Source organism: Pseudochaenichthys georgianus, chromosome 16 (genome assembly GCF_902827115.2).
Source record: "Pseudochaenichthys georgianus chromosome 16, fPseGeo1.2, whole genome shotgun sequence".
Lineage (NCBI taxonomy): Eukaryota > Metazoa > Chordata > Actinopteri > Perciformes > Channichthyidae > Pseudochaenichthys > Pseudochaenichthys georgianus.
The window spans coordinates 33,784,688-33,802,802 of record NC_047518.2 but is presented as its reverse complement, the minus strand read 5'-3'; the positions used below and the strand labels follow the sequence as shown (position 1 = coordinate 33,802,802).

The 18,115-nt window shown below is 42.0% G+C and overlaps 1 protein-coding gene across 5 annotated transcripts in view; it reads right to left on the bottom strand.

Annotated features, from left to right (window-relative positions):
- Positions 1-344: 344 nt before the first annotated feature.
- The window catches only part of gramd1a (GRAM domain containing 1A), a 40,214-nt gene continuing 22,443 nt past the window's right edge, over positions 345-18,115 (bottom strand). For all 5 annotated transcript variants that reach the window (XM_034102090.2, XM_071205941.1, XM_071205940.1 and 2 more), the window contains 8 exons: positions 15,371-15,492; positions 13,727-13,869; positions 8,380-8,483; positions 5,552-5,782; positions 4,599-4,683; positions 3,273-3,380; positions 2,492-2,612; positions 345-2,194 (listed from right to left, as the gene is read on the bottom strand). In XM_034102090.2, the coding sequence (XP_033957981.2) occupies positions 2,102-2,194; positions 2,492-2,612; positions 3,273-3,380; positions 4,599-4,683; positions 5,552-5,782; positions 8,380-8,483; positions 13,727-13,869; positions 15,371-15,492 (1,007 nt within the window). In that variant the 3' untranslated portion in view covers positions 345-2,101. The remainder of the gene's footprint in view (positions 2,195-2,491; positions 2,613-3,272; positions 3,381-4,598; positions 4,684-5,551; positions 5,783-8,379; positions 8,484-13,726; positions 13,870-15,370; positions 15,493-18,115) is intronic.

Here is an 18,115-nt window from a genome sequence, read left to right as displayed (position 1 = left end):
TATAATATAAACTGAACTTTTAGGATTTTGGAAACGTGGTTGGACAAAAGAAGACATTTCAATCTGACAATTTAGCCTTTGGGATTTTGGACTTGTTTTCCCCTATTCAAAACCCATTGTAAACCAAATAACAGCCACAATAATCTATAGGAAAAATAACAGTTCCCTCACAATCCGTGCAAACTTTGAGAAGGTAAAGACAGACGCAGACATAGGCGAGCAGTGTTGTATGTTTTAGAACTTTTCATTTCTCTCCATGGCGCGGTGTACAATCACATCTTTACAGTACATTATCAACCCCGCTACTCATCCGTCTCCCTCTCTTAATCCTCCCCAAACCCCCCCCCCCCCCCACCTCCACTCAATAAATATTACACCATTTTGCTATCAGCGGATGGCCATGCACAGCGTGGCCCACATGCTTCTGTTGCCGTCATTTTCAGTGAAACGGAGAGAGAGAGAGAGAGAGAGAGAGGGTGAAGGGGAAGAGCACATAGAGGAAAGAGTGGGGGTGAGTGATGAGAAGAAGAAATCAACAAAAGAGTGGGATGTCTCGACACAGATTGGAGTGGGATGAAACAACAGGCTGAAAATAAACGACAAAATTATAAAGATAGAAAATGAACTGAATAAAAAGAGGAGACAAGTCAGTCAAGTTAAATGTACAAACACACAAAAACAATACTGCAAAACAGATTCCCTTTTTCTTCACCTGGGCCTACTAGATTCTGGTTGGTCCTCTTGTTTGGAGACGTCCGGCCCAGTGGGACAACAGAGTAGCGGACTGTTCTGGTTTTTTGATCAAGTCTACAGTAAATCCTGAGCTTTTAGGCTCTGGCTCTGTCATACAAAGAGTGAGCAACCAAACAGGACAGAAATCTCAAAAAAGAAAAACTCAAATAAACGCTAATGTGAAAATGTAACATCTGAAAGATTGAGGACTCCTCATGAACACAAACATCCGTCAAGTCTTCTTCTTTGCTTGTCTTTTTCACTGCCTCTACACACATTCACACACAATTCATCATTATTATTATTATTATTATTATTATATACTACTTTGTTTGAAACATTCAAAAAGTACTATCATCACTATTGTCATTATTGCTGTGATCAGTAACCATTCTCGTGTAGCTCCTCTTGGTCCGCACTGCAACAGCATATCAGAGCAACACAAAATACCCACCATATGACTTCTTAAGAGCAGGACAGGATTTCAGATCAAGTCATCGGTAATAATAAATACTGTAGCAGTCCAGTGAGACGCAGCTTCCTGTCCAAACAAACGACCCAACACACTGATTTTGAAAAAAGTTAAAACCCCCGAAAAAAGACAGGGAGGAGTGGGATGGTGTTTGAGATTAAACCTCAGGTGTGTAATTCACATCTAAAAAAGGAGAAAACTAAAGTGTCTGGTGTTGAAATGTTCCTCATCCCCTTTGAGAGGAACAGCGGCTTTTAAATGGGGATCAACCCGGATATGGAGGAACAAATCTGTGAAGGAAAGACCTAGAGGCGTCCTGCTCCCGTCTCTTTCTGGGTGTTTGTCCCATCCTCCATCTTGTTTTCAGCAGGCGTTCACTAAAGAGACTAACTGTTCCCAGGACCAGGAGGAAGAGCTCCCGCTTTCAAGAGTCATTGTCCCCTGGGAAATGTTGCATGTCCAACTGAAGTCTTTTAAAGTCATGAACATTTTGAGGTTCTGAAAATTAAGGAGGTCTGAATTAAAGTTTTTCTGAAGCGCGGTTAGCCATTTTGAAATGTCTCTGAGATAGTTGAGGAGTGGATGGTTTGGAATGGGCCCACCAGTGGCCCGCTTCCAAACCCTACGTACAGGTGACTAGCAGCTGTAGGTGAGTTATCGCTGTGGTCCTGAAAGCGCCCAGTCAGAAAGAGTTCACTGAAGATGTTACTGGTTGAGGCTGAAGGCGAACGTCGCCATTTCAAGTCAGTCAGGCGAGGAGAGTTGTGGGTAATGTAGCCCCCTCCGTCTCCCTCTTCTGGTATTTGAATTGGAAATGTGAAAAAGAGCAAACTGTGCTGATCAAAGTCGACCAAAAGTCTACCCCCCCCAGGGTGTGTTCAGAGATCGGGGGGGGGCTCAGGCCTCAGTCATTGGCTCTGTGATGGTTTCATCCTGCTGCACCTCTGGGACCACAATGCCATGGTGGAGCTTTTCTAAAGAATGCTTCATCTGGGAGATAAACATGGATGGGAGAAAGGTTGGTTGAGATATGCTGTTTGTACAATCATACTTTCTCTATGGATGATGCTTTTTTGTATTAGTTAAGCACACTGAATTGCCCATGTGCCCAAAATGTGATACAGAAATAAACTCTCTACTGGATTACATAATGTAGTAACGATAAAGCACACACCGTTTGTGAGGCACATGAGCTTTCTTGCTGACTGGTTTCTGCGGAGGTAATTACTTACAAACGGGTCAAATTAGCACACACACACACACACACACACATACATACACACACACCTGGTCAAGAAGCGTGACAGAGGACTGCAGGATCTGCTGCCACTTGCTGAGCTGAGCCTGGTGGAACTGCCTCTGAAGCTGCAAAACCTGAGCCCACTCCCCAGCTGTCTGAGGCAAAGGACTGCAGAGAGGAGGGAGAAGGAGCCGCCATTACAACTTCAGAAGGCAAATAGTCAGCAGTGTAGTCACGGGTCTTTAACCTGAACCCGCAGTTTGTCCACTAGGGGCTAATAAAAACGAACTGTATACTCAACACTGATATTTTTACTTTTGTTCTTAAGAAGGAAATGTTAGAATACAGACGTTCATCAACACATTCAGACGGAACAGAGCAGCGTTAGTAATACTCAAAGTCTAATATTCGCTCTCCCTTCAGCTCCGTTCGGTGTCCAGCAACTCCTGACGTGAATATCTCTTTAGTTGCTACATGCTCCACCTCCCACATGTTACTTAGTCTGTCTGCTGTACAGTTTTAGACATTTTATTATTAAAGATTTCCCCTGCACTGAGACCAATGAGAGTAACCCGATAACGTGCAGGGTGGTAAAATGACACAACAGTAACACATTTTCGTTTTTGAATGTGATCCATCGTTGATATTGATAACATAATAATTCGGCTTTCATCTTCTCAAGGCACGAGAGGAGTTGCTGCTGCTATGGAATATCTGAGGGATATATATCACAACTCAAATCCCACAAGGACACGTTGAGGCCACGCACAGCAATTACCGCACAACAGGGAGTCTGTGTTGGTATAGAAAGGGGTGTGGTGTGTTTACCTGTCAGCAACAGAGTAGGAGTGCCATGTCTCCAGTGTATGGGCCGCTCTTTCCAAAGCGTACAGTTTGTAGAAGAGCAGCATGTTGAGAGCAACCAGCACCACCAGACTGACCGGGGCGAGAGGGAAGAACATAGTCTCATTTACCAACGGCTTTAAAAGTGCTTCAAATCAATGTGAAAACAACAGTAAGATATGAACTGCAAAAGGAAAACGTCAATACTACTGACAAAAAAGAGGGTGGAGAGGAATATTTGAGTGTTTGTCAATTCACAACACTGCACTCGTTCACAACACACTCACATTCATTTGGAGGAGAAATCCACCCGCCACTAATGTCCCTCACAAAAGAACAGAATATGGTCCTACTGTGTTGCATCCCACTAGAGATATAGAACTTCTTAATGCTCAATTTGAGTGCGTCTTAAGAGTATCAAAGGGTGGATTTTTCCTGTGTCATTTACAAAGTCCTTATTTTAAGCAGCCAGCAGTATAAAAAGCAAATCCTGTCATACGAACCTGATACAGATCCTATTCACAAGTATTGCAGAGAGAAAGGGAAAGAGAAATAGCAAGAGAGGCATTGTGAGGCTGTTAGTATGCAGAAGATCGATATCCAACACGTCTGAGTGAAGGAGCATTCAGACGTGGATAGAACCAAGACAGCAGAAAGCAGATAGAATCAGAAATACACAATCAAACCTGGGATTTGATCAAGTAGGAACTCATGAATTCCTCTATATTATATAGATATTAATAAACGAAAGGACATCCTGTTTTACCGAGGAGTTGAACCGCATGCGAGGACGCACACATGCTTTGTGTGTGTTGCTGAGCACACAGGAAGTCCCTTTCTTATATATCATAATCTTTATTTATGAATGTTCTTCTCTGTTTAAAGTAGGTCATTGTGTGTAAGATAACTCACGGATAAGACATGAGATTCAGAACATTGTGGTGCAGTAAACACATAAAACATGCTAGAAACAACCTTGAGTTAAAAACAGCCAGAAAAGGCTGCCAGTATTCATGGACTCAATGCCACAAACACACACACAGTACACATAGTACACACAGCACACAACGTACACACAGCACACAATGTACACACAGTACACATAGTACACACAGCACACAACGTACACACAGTACACACAGCATACACACAGTACACATAGTACACATAGTACACACAGCACACAACGTACACACAGCACACAATGTACACACAGTACACATAGTACACACAGCACACAACGTACACACAGTACACACAGCATACACACAGTACACATAGTACACACAGCACACACACGCTTGAACTTACATGAAGCTCACGATGAGGAGGATGGTTGATATACTGTTGGGTCCTCCACCACGCGAGCGCTCTCCTAGTTTAATAAACTGACCACCTGAAAAAATAGACAGATGACAAGAAATATTTTCACTGAGCATTGTGTTGATCAATGTGATAATTAAGTTTTAATAAGTCAATACAAAATGAAAAAAGTTACAAATGTATAATTTGTAAATTCCACAAGTTACCCCAAGTCCAAAACGTTGTCCATTATATTCTCCTTATGGATTAAAATAAGGTACAGTACCTAAACTAGAATTGTCTAGATTCTCAAAGCCTTTATCATCACCACATCTAGAAATGAAATGAATGCAAAGTGTACAGAATTCCTTTAGTGTACGGTATATCAACACACATATATATATATATATATATATAATGCCATTTAGTTTTTTACTAGCTGTTCATAATAACTTTGAATGTTTTGATCATGATTATTTAATGCTGCTTAGCAATACCTCTGGTTTGAGACGGCGGGAGACATTTTGGAATTGCTCAATTTAAAATATTAGAAGATATTTAGTTTACATTTAGTCGAAAACAGTGGATTGTGATGAAAAACAAGCATTCTTCAACGAGTGTACTCAAATTCCTCACCTTAAAAAAACAGCTAGCATTTAAAAACAATTTCAAGACTTTGTACTACCGTCACTTCCACCCTTAAATTAATTATCCAAATATGAAATCATGTTCAATCGGTTATCCAGAGACAGCCGTAGTCTAGGTCGACCGCAATGAAGACACAAGAGCTGCAAATAAATGACGGAGCTCGAGTCTCTTTTTTAAGGCAATAGTTTCTGTTTCTGTGCAGAATCTAAAACAAACCACTAGATGGCAGTTTTGCACAAAAGATAGAATCAGGCTTTTGGCACGAGCTTCATTGTTGACCCAAAGCTTTTCATGGACTGTTTCCCTGGACTTACTGGCTTCTCTCCGGTCCCGGTCCTCCCCGACTCCTCTGTCCCCTCGGTCTCCTCCGCCCATGCCTCCTCCTTCCCTCTCCCGGTCCTTCTCGCCCTGCCGTCGAGAGCATGTGCGTTTGCGGCGGCGCAGAGACGGGGGAGTCATGGCAGCATCCGCACCCACTGCTTCGCCTGTGGTAACCACGGTAACCTCCGTTTGCATTAGCGTCTCGAGTTTGATCACTTCACTCTCTGCAAAACGAAACAATGAAGGATTTTAAACGTAAGGTTCAGGTTCAAATACTGGCAGAACACATTTTAAGGAAAGAAAGTGCATACTAAGTGAGAAACAAAACGTCTAAATGGTTCACTAAATACTTTTTGACACTTATTAATTTAAGGGCACATTTTTGCCTTATTTATGTAATAGTTTAAGTGTGTGTGTGTGTGTGTGTGTGTGTGTGTGTGTGTGTGTGTGTGTGTGTGTGTGTGTGTGTGTGTGTGTGTGTGTGTGTGTGTATTGTGTGTATTGTGTGGGCAAAGCTCTTGTAAGACAATGTGAAAACCATAAACTCATGTTTGAACAATCTATTAAAAAGGGAAACTCTGAAGATTATCAAGAATCTTTGTATCAACATCATGTTTGAGTTCACAGACAGTTCACTGCCTTTCCACCAGATAAAGTCTAGTTTTTGCCAGTTCTAGGGCAGTTGTTTGAACTACAGATTGAACAAAAAGTACAATCCTGTAATCTACAAAACATTTACCACACTTGCTGGCAAATGAGTACGGAGGTGTAAGGTTGAAATTCATGTTTTCTTTGGATGACTAACGACCGGATACAAGATAATAGTGCAAGGTTTTACATCTCTGCATCATACTTGCAGTGTCATTGTAATGGTACTATGATTGACAAGCTAAAAGTGATTTAAAAATCCTGCTCATGCATACAGTACACATCTTGGTACCACTTTACAATAAGACTACCCTTATAAAGGGTTTACGAATAGTTTGTAATTCGTTTATTAATTAGGTTGTGAACACTTTATAAATCATTAATAAGCTTTTATAAGACATGAGAGAAACAGGGCAACTGTGACCGGTTGCTTGCCAAATAGTGAGCCCACATTTATCTGTACTGCTAAGCCTTATTAGAAAAGGTAGTAACTCATTAATAATACATGGGAATGTGTTTTACACTTTACAATAAGGCTCCCTTTTGGCAACTTATGTTAGTAACTCGTAAATAAATGGTCATAACGAGATGCCAAGAAACATCAAGATGGATGGGGGGAATCAACTCAGTGAACAACAGATACCAAGGATGCTGGCTGATGAAGAAGACGAAGTAAGCTAGGTAGCCAATATAAGGCTTAGTCATCTTGCCAAATAGTGAGCCTGTGTTGATGTTTGAAAACTATTTTAGAACTGGTTTAAAAAAGGTTCTTAATTATTAATAAAGTGTTTACAACCTAATTATAAACCTAATTATAAACCCTTTATGAATCCTTTATAAGGGTAGTCTTATTGTAAAGTGGTACCCGCATCTTAAAGTCGACACAGAGAAACTTTCCAGCTTCAGAAGATAAATGAGAAAACAACCTCCTCATGTCAAACTATGCACACATTCAATCTGAACACTGAAGCTCAGTGCAGTGGAGAGACGATAAACAGAACACATTTTTGAGTGAAGGAGGAATTTAAAAACAATTAAAGCTATTTAAAAACATTTTCCGTATTGTATTGTGTTCAAGGTTCAAGGTTCTTTACTTGTCAGATGAACAAGTGTAGTTATGTCGATGCAAATCTTGTGTTACAGGTTTCTCCAACAGAGCAACACAAAACACAGATAAACAGAAAAATAGAGTAAATAGTAAATCCAAGAAGAAAAATAGTTTAAAATAGTGAAATAGTGCAATAAGAGTCTACATGCAAGTCATTGAAATATGATATATTAGGTAAATAGATACATAATTTTGAAGTAGCAGCCAGATGAATGTTGTTTCAACAGTTCAGGTGTTTAACGGTCTTATTGCCTGCGGGATGAAACTGTCCCTGAGTCTGGTGGTTTGAGTTCCAACAGTCATTACTAAACTTTAAAAGCCTTAATCTGTGGAAAAAGAACAAGTTTATATTTATAAACAAAAAGGATTTTGGCCACTTAAGCAGACTCTCGTCTTTTGTATAGAAGAGAAAGTAGTAGTGACTCACACGGGTGATACTAATAGGGGTAAAGTATGCTTGCTAACACATTCAAGCTACAACACTCATGGACAAATGGACATTATGTTTTGTGGTCTGCAATATGAAACTGTGCATTTGGCTTTCATGTGGAGTGTGTTCTGCTCACACAGCTTCACTTTACTTTAGTTCACTTATTCACAAAAGGGAAATAAGGCTGAATAGGATTTCCAAAGTCTGTGGGTGTTTCTCAATCTCGAGTAAGTCTGCTCCAGAGCCACTATTTCAAGCATACTACGTCATCGAGTGCCACCGAAGTACAGTTCCAATGTCCAGCATACTTGGAATTCTACCGAGCCTGGCGTACTTCGTTTGGAGAAATTTCGAGGCTGCACATGTGTAGACTCCACGGTCTTCAAATCCCCACAATGCTTTGCGCACGGACCAATTCCCCCAAATCTGTGGCGGAAAATGTAAGGGGGGGGGCCTCTCATATGACGCACACCTGCACACTTGCACTCTTCGTTTTCCGAATGCCAGGAAGTATTCTTGCCTCGCTTCTGAAGCAAGACGCTCGGAAGACATGTGCTACCAAGCAAGCGTACTCGACATTGAGAAACACCCTTTGTGTATACAGGGATAAGCTGGAGGCGGACCATGTGACTCACCCACGTGTCTGTAGTACTCCTCTATGCCGCTCCAGGTGTTCTTCTCTATCAACGCTTTCACCAGGCTCCACGGCTGCTTCCTGTAGCAGATGTCTGAGGAAACTCTGGGCAAAGAAAAATAAAACAAACACATGTTTAATATATATATACATCAATATGGACACGCACAAAGAAAAAGCTCTCACATTCTGTATCAAGGACACTTCTGCTTTACATTAGTTCTGTTCTCAGTTAGTGATATCATACATTTTCCATGACTTCAACCCGTGCCTGATAACAAGCAGGGACTTGTGCAGATGGCCAGCGAAAATTCTTGCAATTCCTACAATCTGAACAACTTAACCTGGATCAATCAGTCAGCGTTTTTACCTAAGGACTTTAGTCAACAGATTTCCAAAGACATCAGGTTTCTGTGTTCCAAAGCAAGTGGATTATACTGTCTCTGATCAGTAGAACCTCAATACTAGAGCAGCTGCTCAGCTTTATTAGACAAGTCCCCGTTTATAACTCTTTTTTTATTTTTATTTTACCTTTATTTAACCAGGATAGGTCTCATTGAGATTAAAAATATCTTTTTCAAGAGAGTCCTGGCCCAAGAATGGTAACAACACAGTTTCACAGTTACACACAATCACAACACAGTCATACACCAAGTTTAGCCAAAGCATTTGCAGACACAGCAGCCTGCTTCAAGGTCAGTTAAAGTTGATTTGAGTGTTTCTAATGAGACCAGCTCTCTGAGTTTCAGCTCAGTTTGAAGCAGGTTCCAAGCTTGAGGGGCAGCGTAACTGAACGCCCTTTTCCCAAGTTCAGTATGGACCTTCGGTACAGTTAAAATTAAACTGTTATTGCTCTTGAGCTTTGATTCAGTGGTTCTTTTGCACTTCCACATATATGTTTTCACCCAGCCTATTCACTTCATATTCATAACCCACTGATATATACTGGGTTCTGCTTTTACACCCTATATTGTGTTCAGTTAAATTCATTAAAATAAGCTAGTGTTGTTTTTCGTCAATGAAGAGACAGCACCAACATCATTATGACTATATCCACATGTAATATCGTTGAAGAGAAAAAGAAGGAACTAAACTGTGGTTTAGCTGATATGACAACATTTATGGCGCGTTTCCACTGCAGCGGGTAGCTTGCTTTAAGCGTGCCGAGCCGTGCGGGGCCCGTTTTTGGTTGCGTTTCCACTTGGCCTAGTTTTGGCCCGGGGCTACTTTTTCACCTTTTTTCTGGCCCGACTAAATCGTGGTTCTAGGGCCAGGAACAACCGGGCTGAGTCGGGCTGAGTATGCTAAACTAGAGAGAGAATCGCTGTCAAGGGGGCTACAACTACAACACGATGAACATATTTGACCGTGATTTAATTGTAATACACGTTTCAAAATGATGCCGAAGTAACAACATACTGATACCGGTTAGTAAAAACCATGCATTAATGCTTTGACAAGTCTGCAGACAGACGGCAGGCGAACAACCCTTTTAAAATGCGTGTTTTCTAAATGGAGCTTGGCTAAGCTAACGTTATATATATCAACACCACGGACGTCACGGCTCTCTCGCTGCACGCCATGTGAGGGAGCGCTGGATTCGCTCCGTCTTCCCGGAGCTGCGGCCTCTGCTGAGCCCGCTGGCAGCCCCTCCTGCCCGAACGGCATTCAACACACACATCTCAGTCAGCTGAGACGCACTACACCTTCGGCAAGCCCGGAGCAAACACTTTGCATGGTTTTATTAAATGCTAGGTCAATAGCAAAAAAGACGTTCCTGCTAAACGACTTCTTCACCTCTCGTGAACTGGATTTTATGTTTCTGACGGAGACCTGGGTCCACGCTGGTGAGTATACACCGTTTTCTGAACTTCTTCCTCCTGACTGTACATTCTTCAGCTCCCCCCGTACCACCGGCCTTGGTGGGGGCATAGCATCAGTGTTTAGAGCTGGCCTCCAATGCCGATTGCTTCACCCTGTAACTAGCTATGCTAGCTTTGAGTTGCAGCTCTTTGAACTGAACCCGGCCTCACCTATACTCTGTCGTGTATCGTCCGCCAAAGTACAATAAGGATTTTATAAATGACTTTTCTGACTTTCTGTCCGGGATCATGGTGAAATATGATCGTGTCTTGATCGCCGGAGATTTTAATATCCATGTGTGTTGCGAGTCCAAACCTCTGGTTAGGGACATTTTAAATCTCCTTGATTATTTTGGTCTCACTCAGTCCGTGGCTGGCCCAACACACGAAAAAGGACACATTTTAGATTTAGTTTTATCGTTCGGTCTGTCTGTATCTGTGGATGAAATCTGTGCAGCAACACATATCTCAGACCATTTTCCGGTTCCGTTTACAACCTCGATCCCTTCCGCAGGGGTCGAGTCGCGAGCCCCTGCACGTCGTCTGCGTTCGATTAACCCCTTGACTGCCTCACAGTTTTCTGATGTTTTTAATGTTTCTCCGATCTGTAAATTAGAGGTGAACTGTGCTTTTAGTGCTGATGAGCTTATCTCCATGTTTGACTCGACATGTACCCTGATACTGGACTATGTTGCTCCTTTTAGGCTTAGACGCACCAAAGTTCTCTCAGAGCCGTGGCTCAATGACTGTACTCGTGCTCTCAGACGCGCTTGCAGGCGTGCAGAGAGAAAATGGAAAAAGGATAAACTCCATGTCTCCCTAGAAATCCTTCGTGCTTGTCTTTCCGACTACCAGACGGCAGTCAAAGCAGCCAAAACAGAGCACATTTCTCTGTTAATCTCTAAAAACAGCCAGAAACCTCAGGTTCTTTTTAATGTCCTCAACTCGATCATAAATCCATGTGATGCTTCTTTGGTTGTGCCATCGACTACTCTCTGTGATAGGTTTCTTACATTTTTTATTGAAAAAGTATCTGCTCTTAGGCTAGCCCACACTAGTGCTACCCCAGATTCTGCTCCTTTTCTGTGCCCTGCTGTCCTCGACCACTTTGAGCCTGTATCCCTCACTTCTCTCTCGGATGTTGTCAAGCACCTGCGGCCGACAAACTGCACCTCAGACAGCATTCCCTCTCGCCTACTCAGGGATGTTTTTGATTCAGTTGGAGCAAGTATTTTATTAGTCATAAACACCTCTCTTAGCTCAGGTTGCGTCCCAGCTGCCTTCAAACATGCTGTGGTCAAGCCACTGCTAAAAAAGAAAAATCTCGACCCCTCAATTCCCGCAAATTTTAGGCCCATCTCCCAGCTACCTTTTTTATCCAAAGCCCTGGAGCGAGTAGTCTACGCCCAGCTGCAGTGTTTTTTAATCTCACATGGAATCCATGAAAAGTTTCAGTCTGGCTTCAAACCAATGCACAGCACTGAAACAGCCCTTTTAAGAGTTTTTAACGATCTGCTCCTAGCCGCCGACTCAGGTAGCCCAGCTGTCCTGGTGCTATTAGACCTAACAGCTGCCTTCGACACAGTGGACCATAGCATCCTGTTCTCACGGCTTGAACAGTCCGCTGGCATCACAGGCTCTGCCCTGGCATGGTTCAGGTCCTACCTGACAGACCGCAGTTTTTCAGTGCAGCTAGGTGCCTTCTCCTCTGCAAAGGCCCCTCTTACTTGTGGGGTTCCCCAAGGCTCTATCCTGGGCCCCATCCTCTTTTTATTGTATATACTGCCCCTAGGTTCAATCCTCAGAAAACGTAACATTCCCTTCCACTGCTACACTGACGATGTTCAGATTTATCTGCCTCTCAAAGGAAATGACAAACACTCACTACAGCAGTTGATGAATTGTCTGACAGAAATGAAGTCCTGGCTGAGCAGACATTTTCTTAACCTCAACGAGAGCAAGACTGAGGTCATCTTTTTTGGACCCCAACCTCCAGCCTCTTCTGTTGACATTCTGGGTCCTCTTAAAACAAACATCCTTCCCTCGGTCATGAATCTTGGAGTGACTTTTACTAACACTTTTAAATTTGACAAGCAGGTCCGCAGCGTAGTGAAATCCTGCTTTTTTAAATTAAGAGTATTGGCCAAAACCAAGTCTTTTTTATCTTTCAAAGACCTGGAGAGAGTTATCAACGCCTTTGTGACCTCGAGACTCGATTATTGCAACGCTCTATACGTGGGTATGGACCAGGCCTCAATTAAACACCTGCAGCTAGTGCAGAACGCAGCGGCACGTCTCCTCACTGGCCACAAAAAGCGTGACCACATCACCCCAATTCTGGCCTCATTGCACTGGCTTCCAATTTGGTTCCGAATTGATTTTAAAATCCTTTTATTAGTTTTTAAAGCACTAAATGGGCTGGCTCCGGCATATATAGCTGAACTCCTCCAGCGCTACACCCCAGCCAGAGCTTTAAGGTCTGCTGACCAGCTGCTACTGGTAGTGCCTAAAACCAGGCTAAAAACCAGAGGGCACCGAGCCTTTGCGGCGGCTGGCCCTAGGCTCTGGAACACTCTGCCCCTCCATGTGAGGTCGGCCCAGACCCTAGGGGTTTTTAAATCAAAACTAAAAACTCACTTCTTCACCCTGGCCTTCTAATCATAGCAGAGCACGACTCATGACACTTCCATGTGTTTGATTTTTATATTTGCTGTTGTAATTTATTGTCTTCTGTTTACATCGGTAGTAATGTGTTATTTATTATCTGCATGTGCAGCACTTTGGCTCGACCGAAAAATCGTTTTTAAATGTGCTATAAAAATAAAATTTGATTTGATATATGCTCCGACCGTCCACACTCACAACGGCCTATACAGACATAAATAAACCAGCGACTGTATTCGCCATGACACAGGCAGTCTGTGGTTTGTACTTGTTTAACTTTTGTCTAGTTTCTGAACAGATATGAGGAGCTGTGAGCTCTGAGTGCTAAGAGCTAACGGCTGTGTTGTTTTTCTGGGGCTCTCATTGAAGATGACGTCACGGCTCCGCCTACACTGCGTTACTATAGTAACTACCCCAGTTCCTAAACTGTAATGGAAGCATAGCATTAAAGTGAGCCGGGCCTAATAAGGCCTAACCAAACCGAGCGAGGCCGAGCGAGGCCTGCAGTGGAAACGTGTGACATTTCAAATACAACCTGATTAATACAAATAAAGATTACAATAGTTTCTGTAGACTAAACTGTTGTTTTTCTTTGAATAAAATAAAATATTGCCTAAAAGAGGCAGATAGTCAACACTAACAGGATCTAATCGACAAGCTCTCAAAGGAAAGCAACACATTCAACACGAGCGTCATGCTGAGTGTGATTGACACATCTTGCTTTTCTCTTGGCGGTGGATTTTAAACAGTCAATGGGTGAGCTTAGAGCTGAACAAAATGCCACTCACGATGCTTGAACCAATAAGACAAGAGCAAACGTACCTGAGGCGACTCTTGTGTTTGTTCATGGAGGTGAGGCAGTATCTGTGGACGGTGTAGAAGTAGTCCTGGTAGGGGATCCCTGAGGTGATGACCTCCGAGTCCACCACGAAGCACTCGCCCCGCGCGCTGTTTTTATGCAACGTCTGGAAGCAGGAAGAAAGTGGAGGGTACAGTATGGTATGCTTGGTTTCCTCTGATACACAACAGAAACATTTCAATCTACAGTTAAACTTATGGCAGTGGCGAACCGTGTCCATCACAACTGGACCTTCTGTAGACACACACACACACACACACACACACACACACACACACACACACACACACACACACACACACACACACACACACACACACACACACACACACACATACACACACAAACACACACACACACACACACACACACACACACACACACACACACACACACACACACACACACACACACACACACACACACACACACACACACACACACACACACACACACACACACACACACACACACACACACACACACACACACACACACACACACACACACACACACACACAGTAGTGCATGGACCAAAATAGACATACAAATCAACGTAACACTGTAATATTACAAATAAACAACACAGATACGTTTCTCATTTAATATACATTTGATACAATTGTATTTATATAATTAAATCGATGTTTGGTTTGTTTTATCTGAGTGTTCCAGTGTATTCTCTGAATACCTTGAAGGCCCTGACGGTTCACCACTGAGTTATGGCATATTGGTAGATAATGAATTCAGAGCTCTAAAGACACCAGTACGCTTTGTTGCTCTCTTAACACTTTTTCAACATCCAAAAGGAAGGAAGGGGCTGTTTTTGACAATTTCTGTAACTTTCTGAAACGATTACGCCACCATGGTACACTTATGTTGAGAAAATGAACTCTCTCAGTCTCTTTTTCTATTCTTCACTCTACTTTTTCCATCACTCTTATTGTAAATAATCCTGGGCAACAATGTACGTCTTGCAGAAGAAACCATACCACATCTCCTCCCATCTTAATGACAGCTGGCTCTTCTTTCCACCTGAGAGTTTCATATTTATTTTATGGCACAACCTGTCCTTCCGTCTCTCTGTGTGTGTCTGATCTTTTCTGGTCCATATTCAGTATAGATCCGTAATGTGTAAATGTTTCAGGGATATGTAAGTCGGTGTTACAACAAATGCCAGTTCGTATTGTTGAGTTGTCAAAAAACATTTGCGTAATATATACCACACGGATATGTCCCAACATCTTGAAGTTTTTGAAAGAAAATGTTACTAATTATGAAACCAAAACATTTTCTCAATATTCAAAATGTTCTTCTACTTCACAAATTATCACCGTCTTATAACTAGTTTTTATAGCAGAATTATGTTTTATTCTTTTTTTAAATTGTAGATTTTTTTTTTCTGAATGGAGTTTTCAAGATTTTAAAGCTGTATTGTTTTTGTAACGTGTATACTTATTTGAAGTACTGGTGCCTGCACTGGATCCCTAACTGGACCCAAACATTACAAAGCAAACATTTACAAAACTTCACAACGACATAAATTATAGAGGAATGTCCCCTCCATTCAAAGCTAAATAAGCACTGGGTGAAGCCTGTGGACTGACCTGCGTCTCCACCACGGGGGCCGTTTTGGGGCCGAGGGGGTTGTTGAGGGCGATGGTGTAGCTCAGCACACGGCTCGTCGTCCCACTGCTGATGTCCGGCTGCCATTCACCCACAGAGAGGTCTAGAGGAGAGAGAGACAAAGAGAGGGAGAGAGAGAGAGGGAAAATTAGCACGTCAAGAGCGAACAAATGACACAAAGTCCAAAAAAAGTGGTTCGGGTTAGTGTGCTTTTTGTTAAAGATTGTATTTGTAAATAATGAGAGAGACCAAGACATTTCAAAGGATTAAAGGGAGTTTACAAAGTGAGAGGAACAGCATGTCCATCCACACTCTTGCATAAAAAAGGAAGAAATAAATGCCCCAATTAGAGCTACACAATGTTCCGAAGTGGGCTGGGCTTCCAACTGGGGCAGACACTGAACACATCAACTCCAAAGCTTCACCTCTGACGTCGTTCAAACTACTGCAGAAACAAGGTTTACAATATACACTATGCAAAGATGACCTCCGGTGAAGATACATAGAAAATAAGCAGGACATTCAAAACCAGTAATGGCGGGCAGTTAACGCAGCGTAAACAGATATTGTGGCACGCTCATTAGAAGCACAACACGCGGCTACAGCAAGTCTTTGAGGGCTGGGTGGTCCTCACACGGCTGCTCCGTTATGGCAAACATATTGGGTCAATATTGAAAAACTTGTTTCACTATTGTTAAAAGGCAAAATCTTCATAAATATTTGATTAATAGCGCAGCCCCATTAATTCACTGCTTTGTGTTCATCAGCTGGACCGAGGAGCACAGCTGCTTCATGTGAGCAACAAATATACCTTTCAAAAGCAAAAACATCAACACACATTAAAAGATGAAAAGTAAAGAGGTTTGCTCGTGTACTTTTTATTTTGCTACTGGATATCCAAGATTGACTATAAACAAAGTCAGTATGTTTTGCATTTGTAAGACACCAATTAAAATTTGACAAATTCTACAAATATTGCGCGTTTTTGCATCAAAATTGTAATTTACAAACTTTTATTTTGGGCATGTATCTCTACCGCAGGATTGCAAACTAGTGGCTAGCTGGTTTGTGTACAACACACAGGGCTGGCTTTAAACAGGCAGGAGGCGATGTTAGCCATCTGTGATGTAAACATAATTGAGATGCAAATTCCAAATGCACTGCAGACATGTTCCAAGATGTTACAACCTGAAAAATATCAGCTACATTCACAATATCCAAACAAAATATGCTGTAAAGCTGAGTTGTTACACATTCTGAATAGTATCATATACTTGTGTGCTTCCTGTTAAAGTAGATACGTTTGATTATATTATATTTACTTTATTGTTTTTGCCTTTTTAATCTGCTCTGTTCCCTTTGGTGTAGCATAAAGATATCCCCAAGAAAATGATATCCGATTCTGATTTCTGATTATTCTGAATTACAGTGGAATAGTAGAGTGCATGTAAACATTGTGACTGTAGCAACCACACCAATGGCAGTGCACCAACAGTCAATGTCAAACATCAGGTTCTGCTATCAGACACAAAGAAAGCAGAGCAAGTTCTTTTTCAACTGACAGCAGCCTCACTAGTCCAGTAAACAGCAGAGCGACTACAAACAATGAACTTCAACCGTCGCCGTGTCAACAGGAAAAACTGGCTCTCATGTGTTTGCTCTTATGAAACAAGTTAATGCAAGTTATGAGCTGAATTAAAGGTAGGGTAGGTAAGAATGGAGAAACCAGCTCGAGTTCGCTAGAATTTGAAGGTACGAAGCCGAAAATAATCTGCCCCTTCCTTCAGACTTCCTTACAGAGCCTCTCCTCCAACACGCATGAACGCGCACATGACCAATGAGGGCACGAGATAAGTTTGTGCACAGATGGAAGGCCATCCAGTTACTTTGGCCGGACCGGCTAAAATGATTGGTCGTGCTTTTCACAGTACTACGGCTTCCACAGATGACAGTTTTTATGGATTTTTTGTCAAAGCACTTAAGATATTCATTGCTATCGGGATGTTAAGAGCATTCCATGGAATATAACAAAAAGTGTATCTGAAGTGAATTACCTACCCCACCTTTAATTCTGGGCAATGTAGGAACAGCACATAATTATCAAAGCTGAACAGTTTCACAGCATGAGAAAGAGCTCCCAAAGATCTCTTGAACATCGGTTAAATGACCCAATAAAAACTAAAAGTACCTTATTAATTCATCACTAAAATTCAATAGAAGTAGATTAACCATAGGGAAAATTCTGTACAACCAAATATTAAGGATGTGTATTGGCTCAAATCTGGCCAAGCCACACACAACATATCATAAAGGGGTAACAATTCAATATTATATGTTAGATATATTGCAATACTGTAGGCAAGGCAACACATTGCGATGTGTTACAATCAGGGTTGGGAGGGTTACTTTGTAAATGTAATCAGTTACTGATTACTGATTACATGGCTCTGAAAGTAATCCGAATACAGTTACAGGGCCTTAAAAAAGTAACGTAATCAGATTACTTTTAGATTACTTTTGGATTACTTTCTTTTTCCATCACAGATGGGTATGTTTTGGTGAACAGGAGACACAAAAAGCAAAAGGAAACTGAACGTGTTTTTACTGTTTTAATGGCGTATCAAGAGCACACTGAAACATCACATCTGAAACGATGTAACAACATAATACACTTGTTGGGGATGCAGCTTGGGATGTGAGGAGAGTGAGGGACACGGCTTAGAACG